Here is a 22,807-nt window from a genome sequence, read left to right on the forward strand (position 1 = left end):
GCCTTATACGACGATGAATGGGACACCAGACCGTCTGAATGAATGGTTGAAAAGAAGGAGAGAAAAAAAAACAAAATGGTGTTCAAATACTCTCCAGTAGTGTGTTTTCCGACGGTTATACTGAAAACGAATTAGAGAAGGTTTTTACTGTGTGAAAAGGCATCGATTTTCAGCAAATTTTAGTGACTCAACCCAAGGTAGAAACAATTTGAATATTAATTATGGCGTTTTTGATCGGGTTATAGTCTTTTTTGGCTTATTTTTTTTCCCCCCATAAAGATCTCTGAAGAGGTTGATTGAAAAAAATTTACCAACGCGGTTATTTTCGGAGTGGATAAAAATAGATTCTTGATAATTTGTAGAGATATTTGAGCGGTGAACGACCTTGACTCCTTGACCGTGAATGACACGTATAAGGGCGGAAAAACTTTGTGACACTTTTGTGTTACGGCGCATATGTGGGCGTTTAAAAAAAAAAAAAAAAACATATCTTTACTACATCGATTTGAGTTTCGTCGAGGAAATCATAGTTTCGGAGGTCGCTGAATCCGCAAATGAAATAAGATATCCAAAATTCAAAATGACCAAATCAATTTCGAAAAGTAGTTAGATATAAATCAAAATTTGTGTCTTTGGAGTTTATATTATCTTTCATACTATGTTAGATATTTTCTCGCATCTACGCGCTCAATGTCAAATCAACCCAATCAAATCGAAATCCAAATTGGCAATCGCCATATTGAATCCACCATTTTGAATTTTGGGCACCTGCTTTCAGATGCAAATTCAGCGACTTCAAAAACTTCAAGATACTTACTTTCGTTTGAATCAAAACCATTTTTCGAATTCGCATCCACCATATTGGATACAAAATTTTGAATTTTGGACACCTGCTTTCAGATGAAAATTCAGTGACCTAAAAAACCTCGAGATACTTAATTTCGTCGGAATCAAACTGCTTCTCGATTTTGGAATCCGCCGTTTTAAATTCGGGAAATCTGATTCCCCAAAATCTGACAAATCTATCAAATCTTTTTTCTGTCACAAAAGCGGCACAAAAATCTCATTTACACCACTGCACCGCTAAGGGGTAATAATAACCGGTGCAAAATCAGCCTGTCATAAATAATCTGAACAAAAATGACCCGTGAAATATAAATATACAAAAAAAAAAAAAATCAAATTAAATTCCGTCTTTGTTATTTTTGTTTGGGTTATTATTTCTGGGTTATTTGATCCTGGTGCCGTTTTGAACGGTGGTTTTTTTTTTCTCCTTTCCTAACTTTTGACACAGACGATCCGGTATCCCATTCGGAACGTTAATAGTGAGAAGGTTACGTACCTACACAGGTATAACAATGAAAAAGGTATAACGGGCACACGTCGCATTCAAGCGAAATCCCGGCGCAATAATTTATATTAGGCGCCTCACTGCTCACAAATCTGCAGACTCTGAGGAGCGGAAAATACAAAGGTGCGAAAATGAAGGTAAAACGATCCGCCGACCCGCAGCAACGGACGGTTTCCAACGGTCGAATTCCGGGATATTCTTAAGAAGACCCGACTTTGGATCAATTACGCAAATCCTCGTGCCTAATGCACCGCTCAATTTTACACCCGAATCGTTCGCCAGATTAGCATATTAGTTCCTCGCCGTCGTTTCTCTAAATCGAAACAATACACGCTTTGAACGGTCTTGAACACGGTAAGATTTTCCAATCTTAATCCGCTGGTCTAATTAACAACTCCCCGGGTAATTTATTCTCCATCGAATACGAATATGATTATTTCGCAATTGTCCTTCGTTGCATAATGTGGTTAAAAAATTTTAGAACGCAATTAAATTTTGTACGCAGATATCGTGCATGAAACGATATTGTGTAAACCTTTTCCTTGCGAGTGAACAATTAACAATACGTTTCTTTGAATGTTAAAAACTTTTGTCATCCATGATTTTTAAATAAGGCACGACGCTTTAATAATTCTCTGAAAAACAAATCAATTCTAGACCACTTACGTGTCGTTTCGTATTATTGAACAAAAGCTTTGTAAAATTTCTGAGAAATTGAGTTACGAAAAAGAGATAAAAAATAGACGAATAATATACCGACGGAAATTGGCCAGTTCTCAAATGTCGAAGAAAAGAAAGATTATAAATAAGAATTAGCGAAATCTAAATCGAAGCCAGAATCTATGCATACATACGTACATATATTCGTATATCAGAAGCTGATACGATATGATAAGAAATTATTATTTTCACTATATACATATATATATATATATATATATTATATATACTACGCGGCGGATTAATTTCGTGTCTAACCACTTCCTGGATACGTGTATAATATACCGCACGTATGTATATTGTAAACGAACATACGACGCGCTTTTACGTTCGGATATACGTAGGTATTAACAATCATTTCACGTGCTACCAGAGATTAATTACTCATACCCACACGGATGCGGAACACACTCGTAATTATTATTATACATATGTCATAATAACCAGTATTATCTTGAAATCTTGGGCCGGTTAATTCAAGCACGAGTCGAGGTTCGAAGGCGCCCTGCGGGCGTGTGATGCTAATAAAGCGGCATGCCCGACGAACCAAAGCCTGTACGAACACAGTGATAATATGCAATAAATTCGATAAGCATGAAAGATTGTATCGGCTGGTTGACACATCCTAGTTTTTCTACTACCTGCTAGTTTCACGTAACATGTGCCATGCTCGACAAACGACCGGTTGTTTTTCTTTTGATTAAATCATTTCTGACGTATAATTATAAATTCTTAAATAACTAACCTCAACAGTCAGTAAAATTACATTGATTTAATACAATATCGGGTAACGTGGCATCTGATTTGAATTCAACGTTCGGTGTTTAGACGATCAAACGAAAGGGCGACCTTCGACGGGATTTGATAGATTTAAACGATCAATGAGACACGGAACACGTTCAAGAATTGAATTCATTTGATTAGAATAAGAATATATTGTTTCCATTAAATTCGACGAATACATTAAGTGACGTTTGTTTCATTTCATCCCGATTCAACACTTTTTTGCTCGGACTGTACGCTCGATGCGTTGCCTTAATCGCGTCTCATAGTCTTACACAAATTGCCGCATTTCAAAGGTTCGATACCTTCTCGGTCTCAGTGCGAAAAATGCAGGTCGTAGGGTTCGACTGATCGGGTCGTCAGAAATACACAACGCCGATTAATCGGCTCATCTGTAACTGGACAGACGGTGTCGATTTAAAATTAGTAGATAACATGCATAGGAAGCTGATCGAGAAACTGGATAATACTGGTTACAGGTACCTGTATACCTTATATATATATGTCTATATATAATGATTGCTCCAAACGACGATAATCCCGCCTTAAATCCGTCGTTCTAATCAGTAACGATCGCATCAGTGGTTCTCGTAATGACTTAATCATTAAAATAATTATCTCCTTAACTAATTAAACGATTCGTCGCTCGGTTAATTAATTGGAACGAAATGGAGTCCCTCGCACGTTTATGTGGATAAATATAACGAAAATGATCATATAATTTCTTCATTGGTGCATAAGATCATGCTAATTTGAGAATCGGAATATTGAGATTTTCAACCTTCAATTTTTTATTACTTTCCACCGGAATCCACACGCGTGGTGAATTTTTACAGTTTTCGCCATGAATTAAAAATTATATAGTTTTGGGGACGAAATGAAAATCTAATATGCGTTACTATTCTTTCGGATTCTAGTCACTTGCAATATATTTTCTTGTAATTATTGTAATAGTTGAATGTCGGTGCAACGACGGATTGACGTTAAGACCTCGTTTAACTGAAAAAATGTACTCGGTTGAACAAACAGATCAGTATTGCAATTATTATGCAGGTTATTTAGTATTTACAATTGTTACAACATAGAATAGTTCTTTTTTAACATGTTCTTGTAATTGCATAAATATTTCGGCTGTAACAAAAAACGAAAATACGTTGACTTCGATCTGACATCTCAGCATACGAATGTCTGAAAAAATTCTGGATGGTAGTAAGAATACAGAAAGATTAGAAAATAAAAAGGCGTTATATCGAATTTTTCAAAAGGCAATAATCTATTTTATTGGATTAAAGTACAGAAAAGTTGAAATGTAGATAGGTCGAAGTATAAACATCCATAATATATAATAGAATCGTTAAAATGCGTAAGAATGTAGCAAAATACCGATATGTATTCTGCTATTCTACAGTTTACCTTCCCACACTTTTGTGACTTTTCTATCCTTCGGCTTTCTACAAATTTTGGAAATTTTTTAAAAGAGTTTTTCGCAACTGCGAAAATTCGATATTGCAACGCTTCTGTTTTCTGATCCTTCAACATTTTCACATCCACTCGAATTTTCCAGCATAACGATCCGATAGTATACAATTATAACGTATCAGTTCAAAAGAACGGAGAACAAAATAATTAAAACAAAAAACAATTGATTCCGAGAAATTTTCCTCGCTCCGAATTATTATACAGCTTTGAATTGTGAAAATAGCGAATAAATAATTGAAGAGGGCAGTGAGTGCCTTTGTTAAAAAAAAAAAAAAAAACGTGGCTAATTTTTAATTACAACCATGCAGCGAAGAAAAATTCCTTTTTTTTTACTTATTTTTAATTTCTTGTCGCATGCACTTGCACCTTTTTCTAATTCTCATCTTAAATTAGGGAAGACGGATCGGAGTCGTTCAGACGAGAAAGAATGCCCCATATAGTCAGTCGGTCCTTGTAATCCGTGGACATAATGCCTCGGCGGTTCGTGTATACCTTACGAGTGTTTGTATCTGGCATCACAATCTGCTTTGCGAGCGCAGCAGGATGCGTAGATTAAGATGCGTATCTCCGACAAGGCTATTCTTCTTTCTCAACACTCTTGTTCTTTTCCGTCACGCCATGCGCCATGCGGCTACAGCCGTTGCCGCAGCTACCAGGCAGACACACGATGAACCAGAGTCCAGAAATCGGTGTCACCGATCAGCTTGAACGCGAGGCGATCCTATCTGGAAGAGCTTTGACGGCTTAACGTACGCGAGTCTCCTTCGCCGCAACCCTGACACTCCGTGGAATTGTAATTTCTGTATGGATGTTGAATTTTTTTAATATGGAAAACGCCCCACTCACCGGGACTGTCTTTCAGATCGTAATTTCTCACAGCGTTGCGGAAGAACAATTGATATTCGATTCGCCATTTTGAATTATGGAAATCTGATCTCAGATTCAAATTCAGTGACCCCAAAAAACCGCTAGATACTTGCTTTCGTCGGTCGGAATCGAGCAAATTTTCGGATTTGCATCCGCCATATTGGACCCGCCATTTTGAATTTTGGACATCTGATCTCGGATTGAGATTCAATGACCTAAAAACCGCGAGGTACTTGCTTTCGTCACAATCGAATTATTTTTCGAATTCGCATTTGCCGTATTGATCCGCCATTTTGAATTTTCGACACTACTGCTTTCAGACGCAAATTCAGCGACTTAAAAAACTTCAAGATACTCACTCTCGTTCGAATCAAACTATTTCTCGAATTTGCATCCGTCATACTTATTGGATCAGCCATTTCTGTGCAGATGTTGGATTTCTGGAATCTGAAAAAACACCCCACTCGGTGGAGGATCTTTTGGATAGTGATTTCTCATCGTTGCGGAAAAATAATTGATCGTTACGAAATTGTAGTGCAAAGACTAGATTCGTAACTGAAAACTTAGATACTTAGAATCACTTTGGAATATTTGAAAAAACTAACAGACCCGTTCAATTTCCCTCGATTATTCCAGCATTTGGTATCTTTACATTATCAAAAAGCTCTTCGTAATCTACGATTATAATATACGTTGTGTCGAATAACTTTACTAGATTCAAGATATATAATTACCTTGATGTTGGATGACATATACCTAACCTTACTTCATACCGAATAAGACGTAGTTTAATAATTAGCAATCCAAGCAAGTAAATGAAACAGCTTGTTGTTACAACCTACTAATGAGTAATGTAAAAAAAATGTGACAACTGACATGTTTTTCTCCCGAGGATTGATGGACAGGAATGCCTCTCCACGTGTTACACCTAGTCGCATATTGTGATTGTCTTCGTTTCCATTTACCTCTTAACTACAATAATTTCTTTCGTCTTCCTTCTTTATTTCTGCATACTTACATGCGTCTCGCTGCACGTCCGAAGAATGCAAAATCGATAAGACGAAAATGTTAACTTGAAACGTATATCGTACATGCAGCAGCTCACGGTTTGGTATTATAATACCGTATGAAGTATTAAGTAATACCCAATGCCGCAAGAATTGCAAATGTGATTCAAGTGTCTCGGAAATGTTGAACGAGATGCGAATCAAACCCGATTCCACTCCTGCGGGGCACGGCGTCCGGTTTTTTTGCCATGTTGGCACGCTTGTAACACGTATCAGGCTCTGTGTATGTTTTTCATATCCACGCATGGTTAGATGCTTTGTTCCAGAGGCACGACGATATAAATTATACCTATTTACACCTAACTAAAAGTATCCGCGGTCTATTTGAAGGGATGCTATAGTCAGTTCTTACCGACCGCGTTGAATATCATCTATTTTCGCCAAAATCAAAGTAATTTCGAACAAAAACAAACTTGTATATCGTGATTAAAATCATGCATAGCCTTTGATATTAGCGAAGATAAAACACATTCATCTCAGTCGGTAAGAACTAAATAATAGCGTCCCCTTAACCGTGACCGCAAACCACACCGATCATTAATCGATAAAATCGATAAATCAGTATATGCAGTACTCGCAACTTTAGAGGGCAACAATTTTTTGCTATTCCATTTCTCTTACAGCTGATATTTTCTGAGTATCATAAGGGGGCATCCATTAATCACGTGAGACTCACGAGGGGGGGGGGGGGTACTTGACAATATCACGATTGATCACACGGGAAGAGATTGATCACGTGTATTTTTTGGTGCATTTTTTCTAAAAACACCGAGTATATTTAGAGATTTTTATTGGTTTTATCACATTTTTAACCCATGCACGCGAGTAATTGATCGGCGAGAAAAATCACGTGATAACGGGCAAGGGGAGGGGGGGTTCACCAAAACCTCATGTGTGATCACGGAGGGGGAGGGGGGGTCTAAAATTGATTATAAAGGCATCGCGTGATTAATGGATGCCCCCTAAGGAAGAGGAAAAAAAACTAAAAAATATTTAGACCGACTGAAGATGAATCATTCAAGTTTCACACAAATATTATGCACAAGAATCTTTGAACTCCTGCGAAAAACGGGTGATCTATGGTAAATATATCTAATAATAATCTTGTTCAACGGATATTTTTTTTTTTTTTGAATTACCAAATTTATGGGCCCCGGAGATCGCGTAATGTGTTATTTCTACGTGGCAAAATTTTGTATTTTTTTTTATTACGTTGTGATGGACGGCCCAACCCTGTGCGTATCTGATGTAGAATTTTTAAATGTAACGATACATTGTTACTTCTTTCGTGGATTCTTTCAATCGTGTATTTTCACTTGGAAACTGTTCGTTCGAAGTTTGTAAGAAATCGTATATTATCAAAGCCTCCACTTTTATTGAAGAGTCGACTATTTTCCCAGGTGATTTCAGTATATTTTGTTATTTTCGATCAAAATGAAATTAATCCAGCAATAGATCAGTTAGAAATCGCTGAAAATTATCGAAAAGACCTGGAACCATTTGAAAATCATGTAAATCGGTTATTTATGTACATCAACTATTTAATGCATGATCAACTCAAATCTCTCTCTCACGAATTGCCATTCGAGGAAATTTTGTCTTCCTAATTAAGTCGAAGCCTTACGCATCTGTGTACACAATTCTGTATTTCACCGAAACTCTGAGTTGAGAAAGAAACATACGATACGGGTATTATTCTTTTTTACAATACAAAACAGCTTTTACTTGGAATAAAAATATCCAGCAACGATATAATCAAGACTAATAACTTCTTTGAAGACGTAAAAACACGTAACAACGGCAAGTTTGTTTTCGCTAAGGAATGGAACACGTGAAACTTTGTTATGCCGTACAAATACTCGAAAAGCAACTTTTATTGAGCCTTTGCAGGTGAACCTTCATTTTCACATCTCAAGCATATCAATCGAATAATACTACATAGAATGAAGGCAAATAGTATACGTGTTAACTGTAATCTTAAAATCTCTAGTAAACTTAGGTACTTGAGATACTTGAGCATACATAAATTTATCAGCAGATACACATTTCGCAAAACTTATGTAAACATACATGCATGTATACGTACAATCTTGTACGTTACTCCTTGTCGTAAAACAATTGCAAAAGAATGACGAATGAAATATGAATTAGATTCCAGTGCCGAAAAATTCCGAAAGATTATATACATATAACAGGGAAATTTAAAATCTCTCATTGTGCGATTACAATCATTTTATTTGCTCATTTTAGCAAATAACACAATGCCATACCAATTTTGGACAATTGTACGTATGTACACTCGGAGACAATGAATCTGAGACAACTAATTTTTTCCACTAGACAGTTATGTTGGCAACACAGAGAAACCTACAGCGCCATAGTTGGCCGAGCGCGAAACTAACTTAATCTCAATAAACATAACATAACCCGTAACCCTCGAATCTGTCCTTAAAATACCGCGGAGATAATGACTTGTTGGATTGACACGTATTCTAAGATTAGATTCGACGGTCATGGGTTATGTTTTGTTTATTGAGATTGAGTTAGTTTCGCGATTGGCCGACTGTGGCGCTGTAGGTTTATCTGTGTTGCCAACATAATGTCTAGTGTGAAAAATTAACCGTCTCAGATTCATTGTCCCCAAGTGTACATACATGGTAACAGTATGCAACAAACTGTATAATATCAATTTTTATTTCCGTCTAACTATTCGTTGTACTGCCATTATTAGGTAATTTATATTACGATCTTTACCAAAATGTAAAAGCAAAATAAAGAAATAAAAAAATTCTCAACATCGTATCGCAACATAGTGAAATAATAAATTATATCAACCAAAGTACCATGTTACCTAAATTATAACACAGAGAGATTTAAAATTAAATAATTAAGGGTAATTTCGAGTCGTCGAGTAGAATGCCGCAGACATTAGGTTCGGAAAGGTCGTCGTTGGTGCCGGAGAGTAGTTTTCTACCTTAGTCGCGGTGCTCTTCTTGCGCAGATCTCTGGCCGAGAAGAGGCGGCAAAGGTGAGGAACGAAAGGGAATAAGTGCACGCGAGTCGGCGCCGCTCCGCACACCTCGCAGCCGTTTCCACCCGAGTCATTCGCGTGGTTCGCGGTCAAGCGTCGCGGCAGGGGGGTGGGGGGGAGGGGGGCGCGATTCGCGCTTGTCACACGCACGGAGGTTCGACTCTCTCCGAGAGCCGGTCACGGGCGAAACCGGCGTCACACTCGACGCGCGACGCTCGACGAACCAGGAGCGCCTCCGTCTCGCCTCGCATCGCGCCGTTCTTCATTTCGATATAGACGGAAGTGCGCGCGGATAGAAAACACAGACGAGGTATAAGATTTAACCGAGGATTTTGGTAGAAGAATATTACAGGATCGAAGAAGCTCAGCGCAATTGCGCGATTTAGGAATCAGATTTTATTAACTCTGCGTAACTCGGCTTGCTAATTCTCAATCTCTTAAAATGCGTTTAATTATTTATTGAGCAACGTTTTCACCGTAGCAGAGATACTAGGTATAACTAGTTTGAAACCCGCGCGAAACGTAAAGCTGTTGATATTAGATTGAAATTTGTATTAGCTATCACCGATCGAGGATGATAATCGATCGCGCAAAGTTGACGGGTAAAATCTGTAACGTATCGAGCCCCGAAAAGGCGACGAATTCGTTCTCGTTCGATATTCCCGAATCGTCCGCGATCCGCGTGTGCCGCGCGCGTTGCAGTACCTCTCCTCATCCCCCCCCCCCCTCCCCCTCCCGTTGCGATCCTCCCACCTTCGTCTCACCGTCGTCGACGTAGTTCGTCGGTAGTTTTCGTGCGTTCGTCAGTCAGTCAGTCAGTCAGTCAGTCAGTCAGTCAGTCAGTCAGTCAGAGAGTGAGGCGTTGACCGTGTCGCGACTCGTATGATCGTGTTTAGCGACAACCAGCAGAACGGAGGAGGAGAGTAGCGCGCGTGGCCCGTAATCTAGCCGCATTTACGGTGAGACACAGAGGGAGAAAGAGAGTGAGAGAGGGATCGCTTTACCTCGGCCAAATGCAGAGAGCCCCCGATCACGAGCAGCAGCGAGTGCCTGCCGAGTAGTCGCAGAGTCGCAGTCTCTTAGGTATATCGGACGGTGGCGGTACGTAGAGAGAGGGCTCGAGTTCGCGACGACAATAACATTGGCTCGCCTCTCGCCGACGATGGATCTTATAAACGCGTAGCGGCCGCGATTTCGCTCTCTTACTCGGCGTAGAGTCGCCGCTTATCTCCCCGTGCGATGAGACGCGTAACGACAAGACGTTGAGACCCGCCCTCGTGTCTCTTTTAGTGTGTACCTATCGTTTTTCTTACGCGTGTATTTATTCCTACGTAGATCGGATTCCGAGATCATGCAGGTGCGTAACCCGCCGTTAACAACCGCCGCTCGCACCTCCCGCCCTTAAGTCGATTCGACTCTACTGTATCCGACCTCCTTATCACCTGTGCGCCGTTGCTCTCCGGCTATCTGTGCGTTCTGCCCCAGTGACTGCGGAGTGCGGAGAGGCCGCGGTTGTACACTGTGCCGTATTTTCTTTTCTTACCTGTAACGTCAACGCAACTTTTGGGAGTGTTTTGCTCGTGCTCGTGCAACGCGACGAGATAATACACAAACGATCCGCCTGTAATTATCGCAATTCTGCTCGCGCTCGATACGCGCGCGTAATAACACGGAGTAGCAACAACAAGATTGCTATCGTTGTTATTATTGAACGCAGTGCTTCGTCACGATTATTTATTTCTCCCTCCTCTTATATACATATACATATTTAAAATTAATACTTTGATCATATAAACTCTTAAAATTTTTATAAAAATACACATCCCGATCCGATCGTCAGTGCGTGTTTGTGCGCGTGCTTGTGATATTGTATTGTTCGAAAGTGATACTTTTGAGGAACTTCCTCGAAGATGATGCACAATCGCCTTCTTCTCGCCCTCGCGGCGCTTCTGGTATTGCTGCTGATCGGTGAGGCGCGTCGCGTCGCTCCGCTACTCGAAGACGATTTGGCCAGGAGACCGCATAGACCGGCAGGTAAGCCAGAGCTGCGACGCTGTCTCACTATCTCTCTCTCTCTCTCTCTCTTTGATGTGCGAGTGGGTAAATGGGTGCAGGATGGATGGATGGATGGACGGATGCACGCGTATATCGGTGTTTGTTCTCCTCCCCTTATCGCGCGTGGACAACCCGAGGTAAGAAATAAAAAATTTGAAACGAGAGGATGGAACGCGGTGAAAGAGAAGAGGCACGGTTTCTTTTTTTTTTTTTTTATTATTATGGTTATTATTCTTATTATTAATATTAATATTATCACTATCGTTCCGTTTTTCAACTGCAATAAATGCGGATGTTGAAAGTACCGAGTAACGAAAATTTTCGGAAAAACTTGTCGCTGTTTCGTGCAACTTTACGTACAGTGATATGTACTTTGTAAAAATTTTTTAAGGCGTGGAGTTTAGTAAATATTGTTGTTAATTTTCTAGTTAAACTTATTTCCGACAATTCGCCCTAAGTTTTGATGTAACGATTTTTCCCAATTGTTTTTAATCCCGATAGTCGCTACTGCACCGCCTCATTCGATTATCTTCGAAGACCTTAGCGTTGGAAAACCATGTTTTTGTAGATGGTGAAAGTTTGATCAAAATAACGAGGCAAGTCGCTAGAAGTATTGAAAATTTATAATTATTATTTATAATACGATGTAAAGTAGTAATAAAACTTTCTTACAACTGAGCGTAATAATCGAGCGAAAAATCAAATTCAATGTAATAAGGAAATAATGACGAAGGGTACTATCGAAAGAATGACGTAGTCTTCGAGGCGGACCTAATAGACTTAGGTAGGTACCAAATACGAAATGTGGGTGTCTGGATCGTGTAGGTATACCCGATTGTATTTTCGTTGGCGCCGTGGGTAGATCGCGAGGGTATTAGGTATGAGAGCCTGTCATCTCAGAGCCATACTTCAGCTTTGAATGATGGATCACGTGTTATTCTCAATCATATATGGTTGCAATATCGTTCTAGCGCGCTGATCAGCTGAGGAATACGCGAATGATGCATATAGTATAGAATGTAGGTATTCATAGGCGACGCGACGGTGGGCTGAACATTTATATATAATCTGTATACACAATATATATATATGTGTGTTATATATATATATATATATATGTGTGTGTGTGTGTGTGTGTGTGTATATACATCCACAAGTAGTATGCGATAATACATGATAACTATTTCAAAGCCAAAGTATACGATTGTACGTGTGTATCATACATGTGCGTAAAACGTAGGTACCGAAGTATCGTACCGTATACATCCTTATTACAGGATTATAACGATACGCATAATCTTTCTTATAATTTATGTATGTATTAGGGTGGTCCTTGTTTAGGGTGTTGACGAATTTTTACCGACCCATCACTGAAATCAATTTCAAATGATTTAAAAAGAGTCGCCAAATTTTTTCAGATTCTTATAGCAAGTCTGAGACAGCCCGCATTGTGATCGAAGTTTCTTATGGAAGTGACACGAGAAAAACTTTTTTTCGCACTATATATTTTATCGTGAAAGTAACAATGTTCCAAAAAATCTGTAACTGCGAGGTTTTAGTCGGCATTAGTGATTCTGTATGAAAAAAAATACACATCATCGTACGAGGCAATCTAGACGAATTGCACTTCCTCTAAATAAAAACAAAAGTCGGGTTTCGAGGTTGTGGAATTCGTCTAGATTGCCTGGTACGATGATGTGTATTTTTTCCCAGATAGTAGCACTAATTCTCACCAAAACCTCGCGGTTACAGATTATTCGGAACATTATTACTCTTGCAATAAAATATATACTGAGAAAAAAAGTTTTACGCATGTTAATTTCCATAAGAAACTTCGATCACAATGCGGAGACTATCTTAGATTCGATGTAAAAATCTGAAAAAATTAGGCCATTGTTTTCGAATTATTTGAAGTTGATTTGGGGGATAGTCTGGCAAAAATTCGTCAACACCCTGAATAAGGACCGCCCTAATATATGTGTATATGTATCGATAACAAGTATGTGTGAAGAGAAGAGAAAATAAGAATCTAGATGTTATTTTAATCCTACATCGGAAGCGATATGCAAATGGCACAGACTTTTCTATTATCATCGATGCAGTCTTTAAGAATGAGAAAGATTTTTTTTATCGTTGGCTTGGTCAAGGGGTGAATTTTCACCGTAGAAAAGATTGACACCATGATTACGTATTTACGTGATTATTCACATTTTACAGAGTGATTACCGTTATTTCTCATGACTTCTAAAGAAATTCATACGATTTCTTCGAGTTACAAAGAGTTTCCTGTAATCCTAAATCATTTCTCATACACTACCAATGACTGAACCTTGACGATTGGTAGTGCGACATTTTTTTTTTTTTTTTTTCAATGTTGCCGATTTCAATGCGATTTCGAATGATATTGACACGTGAATCGCTTCGGTGAAACACACGTTGGGTTTTATTCTGGATCGAAAAACTTTTCATCTTGAACATTATTCTTGTTTCCTTTGAAATCTCTACCGCACAGGTTTAGACTCGTCTTCTGCAGCTGGTTTTTGATCGATGATAAAAGCAAAGAATTATATATACCGAGTCGAAATACAACAACAACTGTCTGTGGAATCTGGGATTAAACCTGTTTCTTGAAAACGCGCGTTGACTCATTGACCTCAAATTTAACGACATTGCCGGATGATTTTAACGTCATACTTTTTGCTGGGAGTTAATAATTCCTATTTTCTGAAGATAAAATCTATTACGTGAAAGAATGCAGATATTGTGGGAAATCGGCTTTCGTCGCTGTCGTTGCGAGAGTCAAGATTTGACGATGCGAGATTTTATATCGTAAAACGGGAATGCAAAATATCGTCGTTGTTCTTTTTTTTTTTTTTCTCTCTTCATTTAACGCAACCGCTCCGATTGTGAGTCTGAATTATGAAGAAAAATCGACCAAGAATGAAAAAGCCTGATCAAGCAATATAAAATTCGGAATAATAATTTTATCAACACTTCGTCGGCGGAGTTTCAACAATAAGTAAAGATCAGCAGCGTCTTGGCATCTGAGGTGCTGCGACCTCCGTGAATGAACGCTCCAACTTTTCCTGTTTTTCGTTCTACCTCCTCGCTCACTTTCTCTGCGCAACCCCGAAGATTTCCGGAGAAGATTGTAAAATCTGTAAAAGCATAGAAAAACGCAAGAAACGATTGTTTCCTGATAATCTTTCAGAGACCGTCTCTTTAGAACAAAGAATTTGTATATTTTACACGTGCGTATAAATGCGTAGCGTGCGTAAAACGTGCTTCGCGATAAATAAAACATATGCGAAATTATAAAAAAAAAATTTTGCAACGTGGCGATAAGAGTGGTAAATAAATAACAGTCAGATAGTATATACTTTTCTTTTCTTTAACCGACGATGATAATCCGACCGTCGTCCGAGGAACTGCATTTACGGATCCGCCTGCATTTATGCATTACACAAATACTTAATAATATATATCTTTCGCTGTCGGATCAACGCGTTTTCATATCCGGCGTCCCGCGGCCATTGCATTGCATGCAGACGAAAAACGTCTGATTGGCTTATTAATAGGCGGTTAACTTACCTCGGTTTTTCACCCAGGTAGCGTGCTGCTGCTGTGCATGGCTTGAGGCCAGCGAGAAATCATCATCGTTTAGTCAAACAGGCTGCCGGCGTCGCGGCGTTGATAGCGTCTCGACATGCGCAGGTATAACATTACACATACCTACCTTGCACCGATGTCGGCATGCCCATTTACACAGCCGGGCATTACGCACCTATGCGTGCATATCAGCTCTAACGTCTCTGCGACGGAGATAACGCGCCGGAATACCCGCAACGTCTCGTATGTCAACGATGCGCGGTTGGCAATAGTTGGAAAAATGGAATGTACGCTGCCAAAAATTTCATTTGCTCACAGTAACTAGAAAAGTTCGGTAAAACAGGTATCGTTAAGAAAACTGTTTGAACATTGTTGGAATTACGAAAAACGAGGTAATCGTCGATCCTTTTTGGTAATTGCAACGCGTAATAAATTTTTTCGGTTTAGCGAGCGTTAAATTTTCGCAACAGTTGCAAGAAAATCTAGTAACAGTGATCGCAATGAGAAAGAATAGTAACGGACACTTGAATTTCCGGTAACAGCTATAAAACTAATTTTCATTTTCTACCTAGAACTATATTTTTCGATTGTGGTAAAAAATGAAAATGGTTAAGGACCGAGCGGTAACCGAAACTAAGAATTTCTCTCAGTTTAGAACGGTTTGAAAAATGTCCAGCAGTGCTACTTGCGCCGATGAAACAATAGCAAGTTTCGGCAACTCGAGCTGGTCGGATCGTATCAATGATTTGAAAAAGGGCTTGTCGATAGAACAACGTCCCGAATGATTAAGCTCTGGTATGTTTTTGACACATTAAATTGTAACATTTTTCGGCTCATTAAGCTCGCCGGAAAAATCCCTCCACAAGCTGTTTGAAAAACGTTAAAGAAATTTGAGTTTATGACACGATGTCGGTTGTGGGGATCTTTACAGTAAACAGAATGATCCACGACGCACAAGAATCGGATGAAAAACATCAACGTTTAAGAATTTTAAACGTTAAAATTACAATACCGTTTTTCGAATTCTATCAAATCTCATCATCTCTGTCACGTTTAGTGGTAGAGATATTATATTTATTGCTTTATTTACGTTAAGGTTAAGATTTTTCAAACGTGTTATTTACTCTGTTTTCTCAGCTTTCGATTGAGACCATGTCTCCGGGAGACTGGTCGAAAGAAAGGTAAGGGGGGGAGATCCTCTCATTTTCCGTGTATCCGATTTCTCCCATCATATTTATCTCCTTCCCTCTCCTCGATTTCTGCACTCGCTCGTTCGCGACGCGTCCCATGCAGCATTATTTATTATTAGATGTTTCTCCTCGAGCGGGTTAGATCCATTGGCCTCCAACCGATGCACCGTGCACGGATCGCTGCAGTGCCTTACAGTGCAACGCGCTGGCCGTAAAAGCTGGGAAAGCTTTTTTACGACTTGAGAAATTCTAGCTAGCTATTTCCGGTACCCGGCCAGCAGTTGTTCCGGGTTCTCCTACACCCACTGTGTTCACGTACACGTTATAATAGATTATAAAGATTGGCCTTAAAATTGACATTACGTAAAACAATTGTTGTGCTCACTTGTTGAAATTGCAAACTACTTCGGAAATCATTCGCTTTTAAATCTGCCGAAATCACTCGAAATCGTGCGTAATCGTTTGAAATCAAATGAAATCACGTGTAATCGCTTAAAATTTCGAGAAATCGCATAAAATCGCACATCACAATCACTTGAAATCACTTGAAATCAGTTGAAATCAACGCTTAAAATCTCTTGATATCGCGAGATTATTTGAAAAGCAGTCACTTTGCAGTTGCTTGAAATCAGTTGAAATTAGTTGAAATTACGTGTAATCGAGTGAAATCGCTTAACATCGCAAACCACTTTGGGATGCAGTCACTTTATAGTCGCTTGAAATTACTTGGAATAATTTGAAATCGTTTGAAATCACTTGAAATCAGTTACAGTCATTCGAAATCACTCAAAATTAGATGAAATCGCGTGAAATGTCTTGAAATCACTCAAAATCATTGAAAATTACATGAAATTGCATGAAATCACATAAAATCGCGTAAAATATCTTGAAATCGCATAAAATCACACGTGTATTCACTTGTTGAAAATCTCTTTGAATCCACTAGAGATCACATGAAATTGCATAAAATTATATGAAGTCCCTCATACTGCTTGAAATCGCTTTTCACCTGATCTATGAGCGAATATACCAACTCGGGAATTATCCTCTACGAAAGATCGCACGAATAAAAAAAAAAAAAAAAAAATTTCGAACTTGGTGGGACGCGAAGCCGCATTGACGGTCAAATATAACTTCTTCGCATGTGATCATCTAAGGTGATCGGTAATAGGTTCTGCAGCATTATAAGTCTACGTACCGCAGGGTGCGTGACGCCGGAGCTTCAGAGCTTTTTCTACAGCGTTCTCTATACACGCAACGCGAGGTGGTGTACAGATCCAATGGGATGGATACCTGTTGCGCACTTAGGTAGATATATAAGTGCACCGCAGAAACGCACAACGTGCGGTACGTGAACCTGACGTGCATGCATGCCATATTGTCTTTTCTTTCGAGCCCGCAACGAATTGATAAATGTGTCTGCAGCTTCTGCTTGTATGCAGCTTAATTCTGCTGCTGCCGCCTTCTCCACAGGTAGGATGATTCGATGATTTATTGCCTCCCATTTACGTTGGCTTGAAACTAATTTTCGCTCGCCAGTTACTTCCCTCATCATCCGGTATAAGCTCGGGAATTAAAAAATAAAAATCCCACGCTGGTTGACTTGTTCTGGTTTTCCTCGCTTTTCATCTTTTTATGGTTCGTGTATACAATGATTTGATAATCATAATAATAAGGCATAGAGAATTTTATCGGCGTGAATACGTCTAGATTATATACAATTACAAAACGTAGCTCATTTCTTATCCAGATTTTCACTTTTTTTTATATATCAAGATTGCGCATTCTACGTATCACGGTATGCTTTACCCGTGTTGTCATTTACTCGCACGTATATTATACGCGTAGGTAAGTTGTGTTAAATCATATGCGCGATCTCACCGCGTTCGTCGTCCTGCAGACATATCCTTAAACAGATTTTCCCACACTTTCTCAAATTCCGATCAATCTTTGCGAGATGCTCGCGGTTCGTCGATCTGCACCGTTTATACATGTGATATCCATTGGTTATGTATAGTAAGAGTAGATAACCTGCATACATCTGAAAAGGATGTCGGTAGGTATACATATTGTCCATTTATCAACAAATCTGTTTCTCTTTTTAACGTGTATAATTTGTTTGGAAAAATATGCATTTTATTTTTTTTTTTGGGGGGGTGGAGGATAACGATTATAGATAGGAATGATTTTGCGAAAGTGAAAAATCAAAACCTGCAAATGTATAGTAATAAATGGCGATGCAAAGTCGGGAGAATTTCAAAGCGCCCTTTAAAATACGGGCTTTATGCGAGAATTTCCCATAGAAACCGGGAATTCCCGCTGAAATATTGCCGTTTCTACGTTCACCCGCTGAAAAACGAATATTCAAAAATAAATGGTTTTCATGAACGTGAAAGTCGGTTTCATGAAATTTTTCGAACACATAGAAAAGTCAAAATGTAGAAAGGTTGGAGTACAGAAAGCTGTAATATAAAATTGTCACAACGAATAAGAATACAACGGCATTGTGAGGGTTGTGTATTTTGATTTTCTACACCTTACCTTTAGTTTTGGACTTGTCCGGACTTCGGCTTTCCACATTTTGAAAATTCTATACCTCGACCCTTTTATTTTCCGACTTTTCTACATTTTTCACTCCACCGGAATTCATCAGTTCTACACGTCTTCGAATGTATAACATCGTTTAATGTTGATTGTATCACGACAACGCAAAAACGCCGTAGAAATCATTATGTGCAAATTTACGAAACCTTTGGAAAAAGTAACCGGGAATTTACGGCAATTATACGGGAATATTGAATTCCGATGTCGCTGGGCACCCTGTTTATTGCATTATTGCAGTCTTTCACACTACGGAGTCGGTGAGGGATTGTAGGGATCATTTTTACAGCAATGGTCACAAACGCATTTGCGTTTGCCTTTGTGTCTGTCTATGGACATAAGCTTGTAAACTCGGTACAGCCGTAAATTAGGTGCAGGTACCCTGGACTTGAAGATGATTTGGTAGCGTTTGCCTGGTAATTCCTGAGGGTGGCGTTATAATGCGTTTTCGGTAAATTGCTTAGGCATGTATATACATACATACTGTATATATATATATACATGTATAAATAAAGCCTGACCCTCTTCCAATTTGTTTAAACTTTGTGAAAACTTACTTTTACTAGTCGAGAGTGTTTGTGATTTTTTTTTTAATTTTGACTCGACGACGCTTGGACGTTAGCATTCGGTATATAATATGTGCGGAAATCGGAAACGTGTCCGAAGTGTAATGAAATATTACTTGAACACTATTGATTGTATGAAAAAAAAAAAAAAAGTTTCAGTTTTGAGTGAACTTCAACGTCAAAATATGCAAAAAGTTATCGCGGCCGCTTGAAAGTCCGTAAAAGCTGAAAGAATATTAGTTTTTGACATTTCTAAAAGAACGGCATAATTCTTACCGTCAAAAATTTCATACAATGTTCCTTTCCTACTGTTCGGAAACATGTGTGAACTTCATCATGGTCCGGGATCTGGTTTCCAAGCTACGCATTTTTTTTCCAGATTAATCCGTACTAATAGAGGTTGGTAATTATTACCAGGTTATAAGCTTCTTACTTAATAATATTCCTTAAACCGCTTTTCCGCACCGATCGTGCGGTGAAATACTCTCATGTATGTGGGACACGGTTTATTATATATATGTATATGTGTACCTGTCTGTTTGTACGTAAGTCGTGAAATATGTTGTAATGTTGTGACGTTTATTACAACCGTCTGTGGGTATAAATTTTATACGTACCTATACGTATTGTATGTACTTAGAAACTGTCTTATTGCTCTCTCGTCGTAATTCTATTATAGGCGCATACGTTATTACACACATTGTACATAGGCAGACAGATGTGCACGATGTAGGTACATAACTAGTTTGCGGAATATCACCGTTACGATTCGCATAGCTCTTATACGGTGCTGCATTTTACGGTATATATATATATGTATACATGAGATGGATGATGATGTTGAAAATTCTTACGAATCAAGTAACAGAAATCAAGCGATTCCATCTCACGATTAACCCTTTGAGTAATAGCGGTTAGTATTCTTACCACCTATTTTATACAAAGTTTTTGTATATTTAGAGAAATTTGATAACATATTTCTTTGCGGTTTTCTTGCTAATCCTGATATAATACTATAATAGGTTTTCAATACTCTAGAGCAATTATTGCGATGTAATGAAAATTATTATTGTTGGAAAGAAATTGATTGAAAAAAATTGTGAAAATCGGAAGAATAGATTTATTTCCGATGAAAATACCTCTCTACGCACTTACATGTTTTACATAAATTAGAAATTTTTGCGAGTCGCTGATTATTAATCTGAAAGCAGATTTCGAAACTTCGGTACGTCGAATCGAATCAGCGACACCGATAACCATTGCATAGAGCTTTTTGACCGGATTAGATCATAATTGAAATATACGTCCGCAGTTTTGCATAAGCTATCTTGAATTTTTTAGATCTGATTTCAGATTCGTAATCAGCGACCTCAAAAACTATGAAATACTATCTTGTCATAAAATTTGATTCAGCGGAATAATGTGTGACTCAATCAATAAAAGTACCGAATCAAATAAATTTGGGAAGTTTTATTTTTTTGAAATTAGTTGAATACGTGTAAAAAAGTAGTTTTCACTTCCGGTTTTAGCTTCAAATGATCATACTTGATCAAAGAATTTTGGAGAATTTTTTCGAAAATTTTAACAATGTTCCGGTTTTAAGCTTTGAAAATTTTTAGAAACAAAAAAGCAACGGTTTCCGAAAAAAATTGAAAATAATCCAGGAGTGCTATTTAAGGTTAGGACAATCGTATAAAGAATTACGAACGAAATAAAAAATGGTGGGGGAAAATCATTTGTCGAGTTGGCGTGGAATACCTCATATATTATATAAAGTATAATATATCTTGTGCGATTCAACAGTCTACTGTCTTTATTTATACATGTATTTATAATCGTAACAATTAACAGTTGAAAACCGACTGGGGTAGCGATTGAAAATTTGCCGAATTTTGAATTTGAAAATTGAATATTTAGCTTATAATAACAGCTACCGGAAATAGCTTGAAAAATATGTAATACGATAATATAAACTTATGAAGAGTTGTAACGCGGCATTTTATATTCGTAAGAGTGCGGTGGTTGGCATTCTTCAAGTCTATATATATATACACGTATCCATATCCATGTATAATACTTTGCTCGTACGTTATAGAATACCGGTGTGTATTGACTGGCGCGATAAGAAAACGTTCTGGTTAACGTCGCGAAATATTATAATTTTCGACTTATCAGCTTGCGAGAAAAACATGTACAAGTACGTAATTAGTATTTTTATATTAACGTGTATCTTTCTATAATGCCAGATGTAGCAATGAATTCTCATCATACATTCACCGTCGAGAATTGTGGAAAAATTGCGTTAGCTTGAATGAGAAAATTATGTCCGAACGATCGAAAAGTCTATAATTCACATCGATAAACATGTTAAACACGCGCATTTCATATTTTTAAAGAAAATTTTCATCAGGCATAATATATTTATTCGAAACACTTTTTTTTATTCATCTTTATTATTTGTACAAATCGTGCGACGTCGTAGCGAGCTTTATTGATTCCAGAAATTCATGCACCGTTTAGAAATTTCCAGTCAAAAGTAGCAAAGCACTTGTCTGTATAAATACCGGCGTATATAATATAATAAAATTATTTATGTAGACTTGTTAATGTGCAATCGTACACTTGGCGCGCAGTGTACGTGTCGTACATCATACTTAGATGTATATATGGATTTGTTAAAAGGATTTTATTCATGCCTCTTCATTCGTCGGTTTGATCTCCGGCTTAAGATTTCTGTTTAATTAAACCCTTCAGCCCCTGAAGCGGACAGACGTCACAGTGCGAAGCATTGTCTGACATTTTCTTAAAACAACTCTTACGTTCCAGTATTAAGTCATCGAGAATCGGTACGTTGTTTGTTGAAAAATTGTTTCATTAATCCGCGCTCACTTCCATACCTATAAACCGATCCGTATGAAATCGGCCAATCCGCGCCAATGGTATAGTTTATCACAGAAAAACGTGCAGAGTGACATACGTGTAGGTATAATCGACGGACCGATTCCCGTTGAATATTAAACGTTCGCACATGCATGCACCGTATACGAGGTGGTGATTAATCGCCTCCTGATCACTCGTGCATGCGACGATATGTACCGGGACAATATCTTGAAACTTGAAAATCAACCGCGCATGCGCCAAATAATTCAATCTCATTGGTCGACGATATTATTGTCTGCGACGCAGGCGTGCCAACTTACGCAAAATGTGTGTGTTTGAATTTTCAAAGAGCGTAAGCATTAAGTTCCGACCGTTCTTTGAAGAATCAAATTTCCGACCCGATAACAAATGCTTCCCAAACCTTTCCGAGTCACCGCCTCAATTATTTGAGATTCTAACCTCGAAAATTCGTATCAACTACATCGCCGGCAGAAACAGTTGACATCTGAAACTCGGGATGGCCAGCCTGCACGATCGTCCGATAAAACTCGCGCATGCGCGGTTTATTTTCAACTTTCAAGATATTGTCCCGATTTTTTTATATAAAA

The 22,807-nt window shown here is 38.4% G+C and overlaps 1 protein-coding gene across 1 annotated transcript in view; it reads left to right on the plus strand.

The window, feature by feature from the left end:
* Positions 1-10,051: 10,051 nt before the first annotated feature.
* LOC107224087 (dorsal-ventral patterning protein Sog) overlaps positions 10,052-22,807 on the plus strand; it is a 67,496-nt gene continuing 54,740 nt past the window's right edge. Inside the window, exon 1 of the mRNA XM_015664008.2 lies at positions 10,052-11,332. Within this exon, the coding sequence (XP_015519494.1) occupies positions 11,209-11,332 (124 nt within the window). The 5' untranslated portion in view covers positions 10,052-11,208. The remainder of the gene's footprint in view (positions 11,333-22,807) is intronic.

Source organism: Neodiprion lecontei, chromosome 5 (assembly GCF_021901455.1).
Source record: "Neodiprion lecontei isolate iyNeoLeco1 chromosome 5, iyNeoLeco1.1, whole genome shotgun sequence".
Classification (NCBI taxonomy): Eukaryota; Metazoa; Arthropoda; class Insecta; order Hymenoptera; family Diprionidae; genus Neodiprion; species Neodiprion lecontei.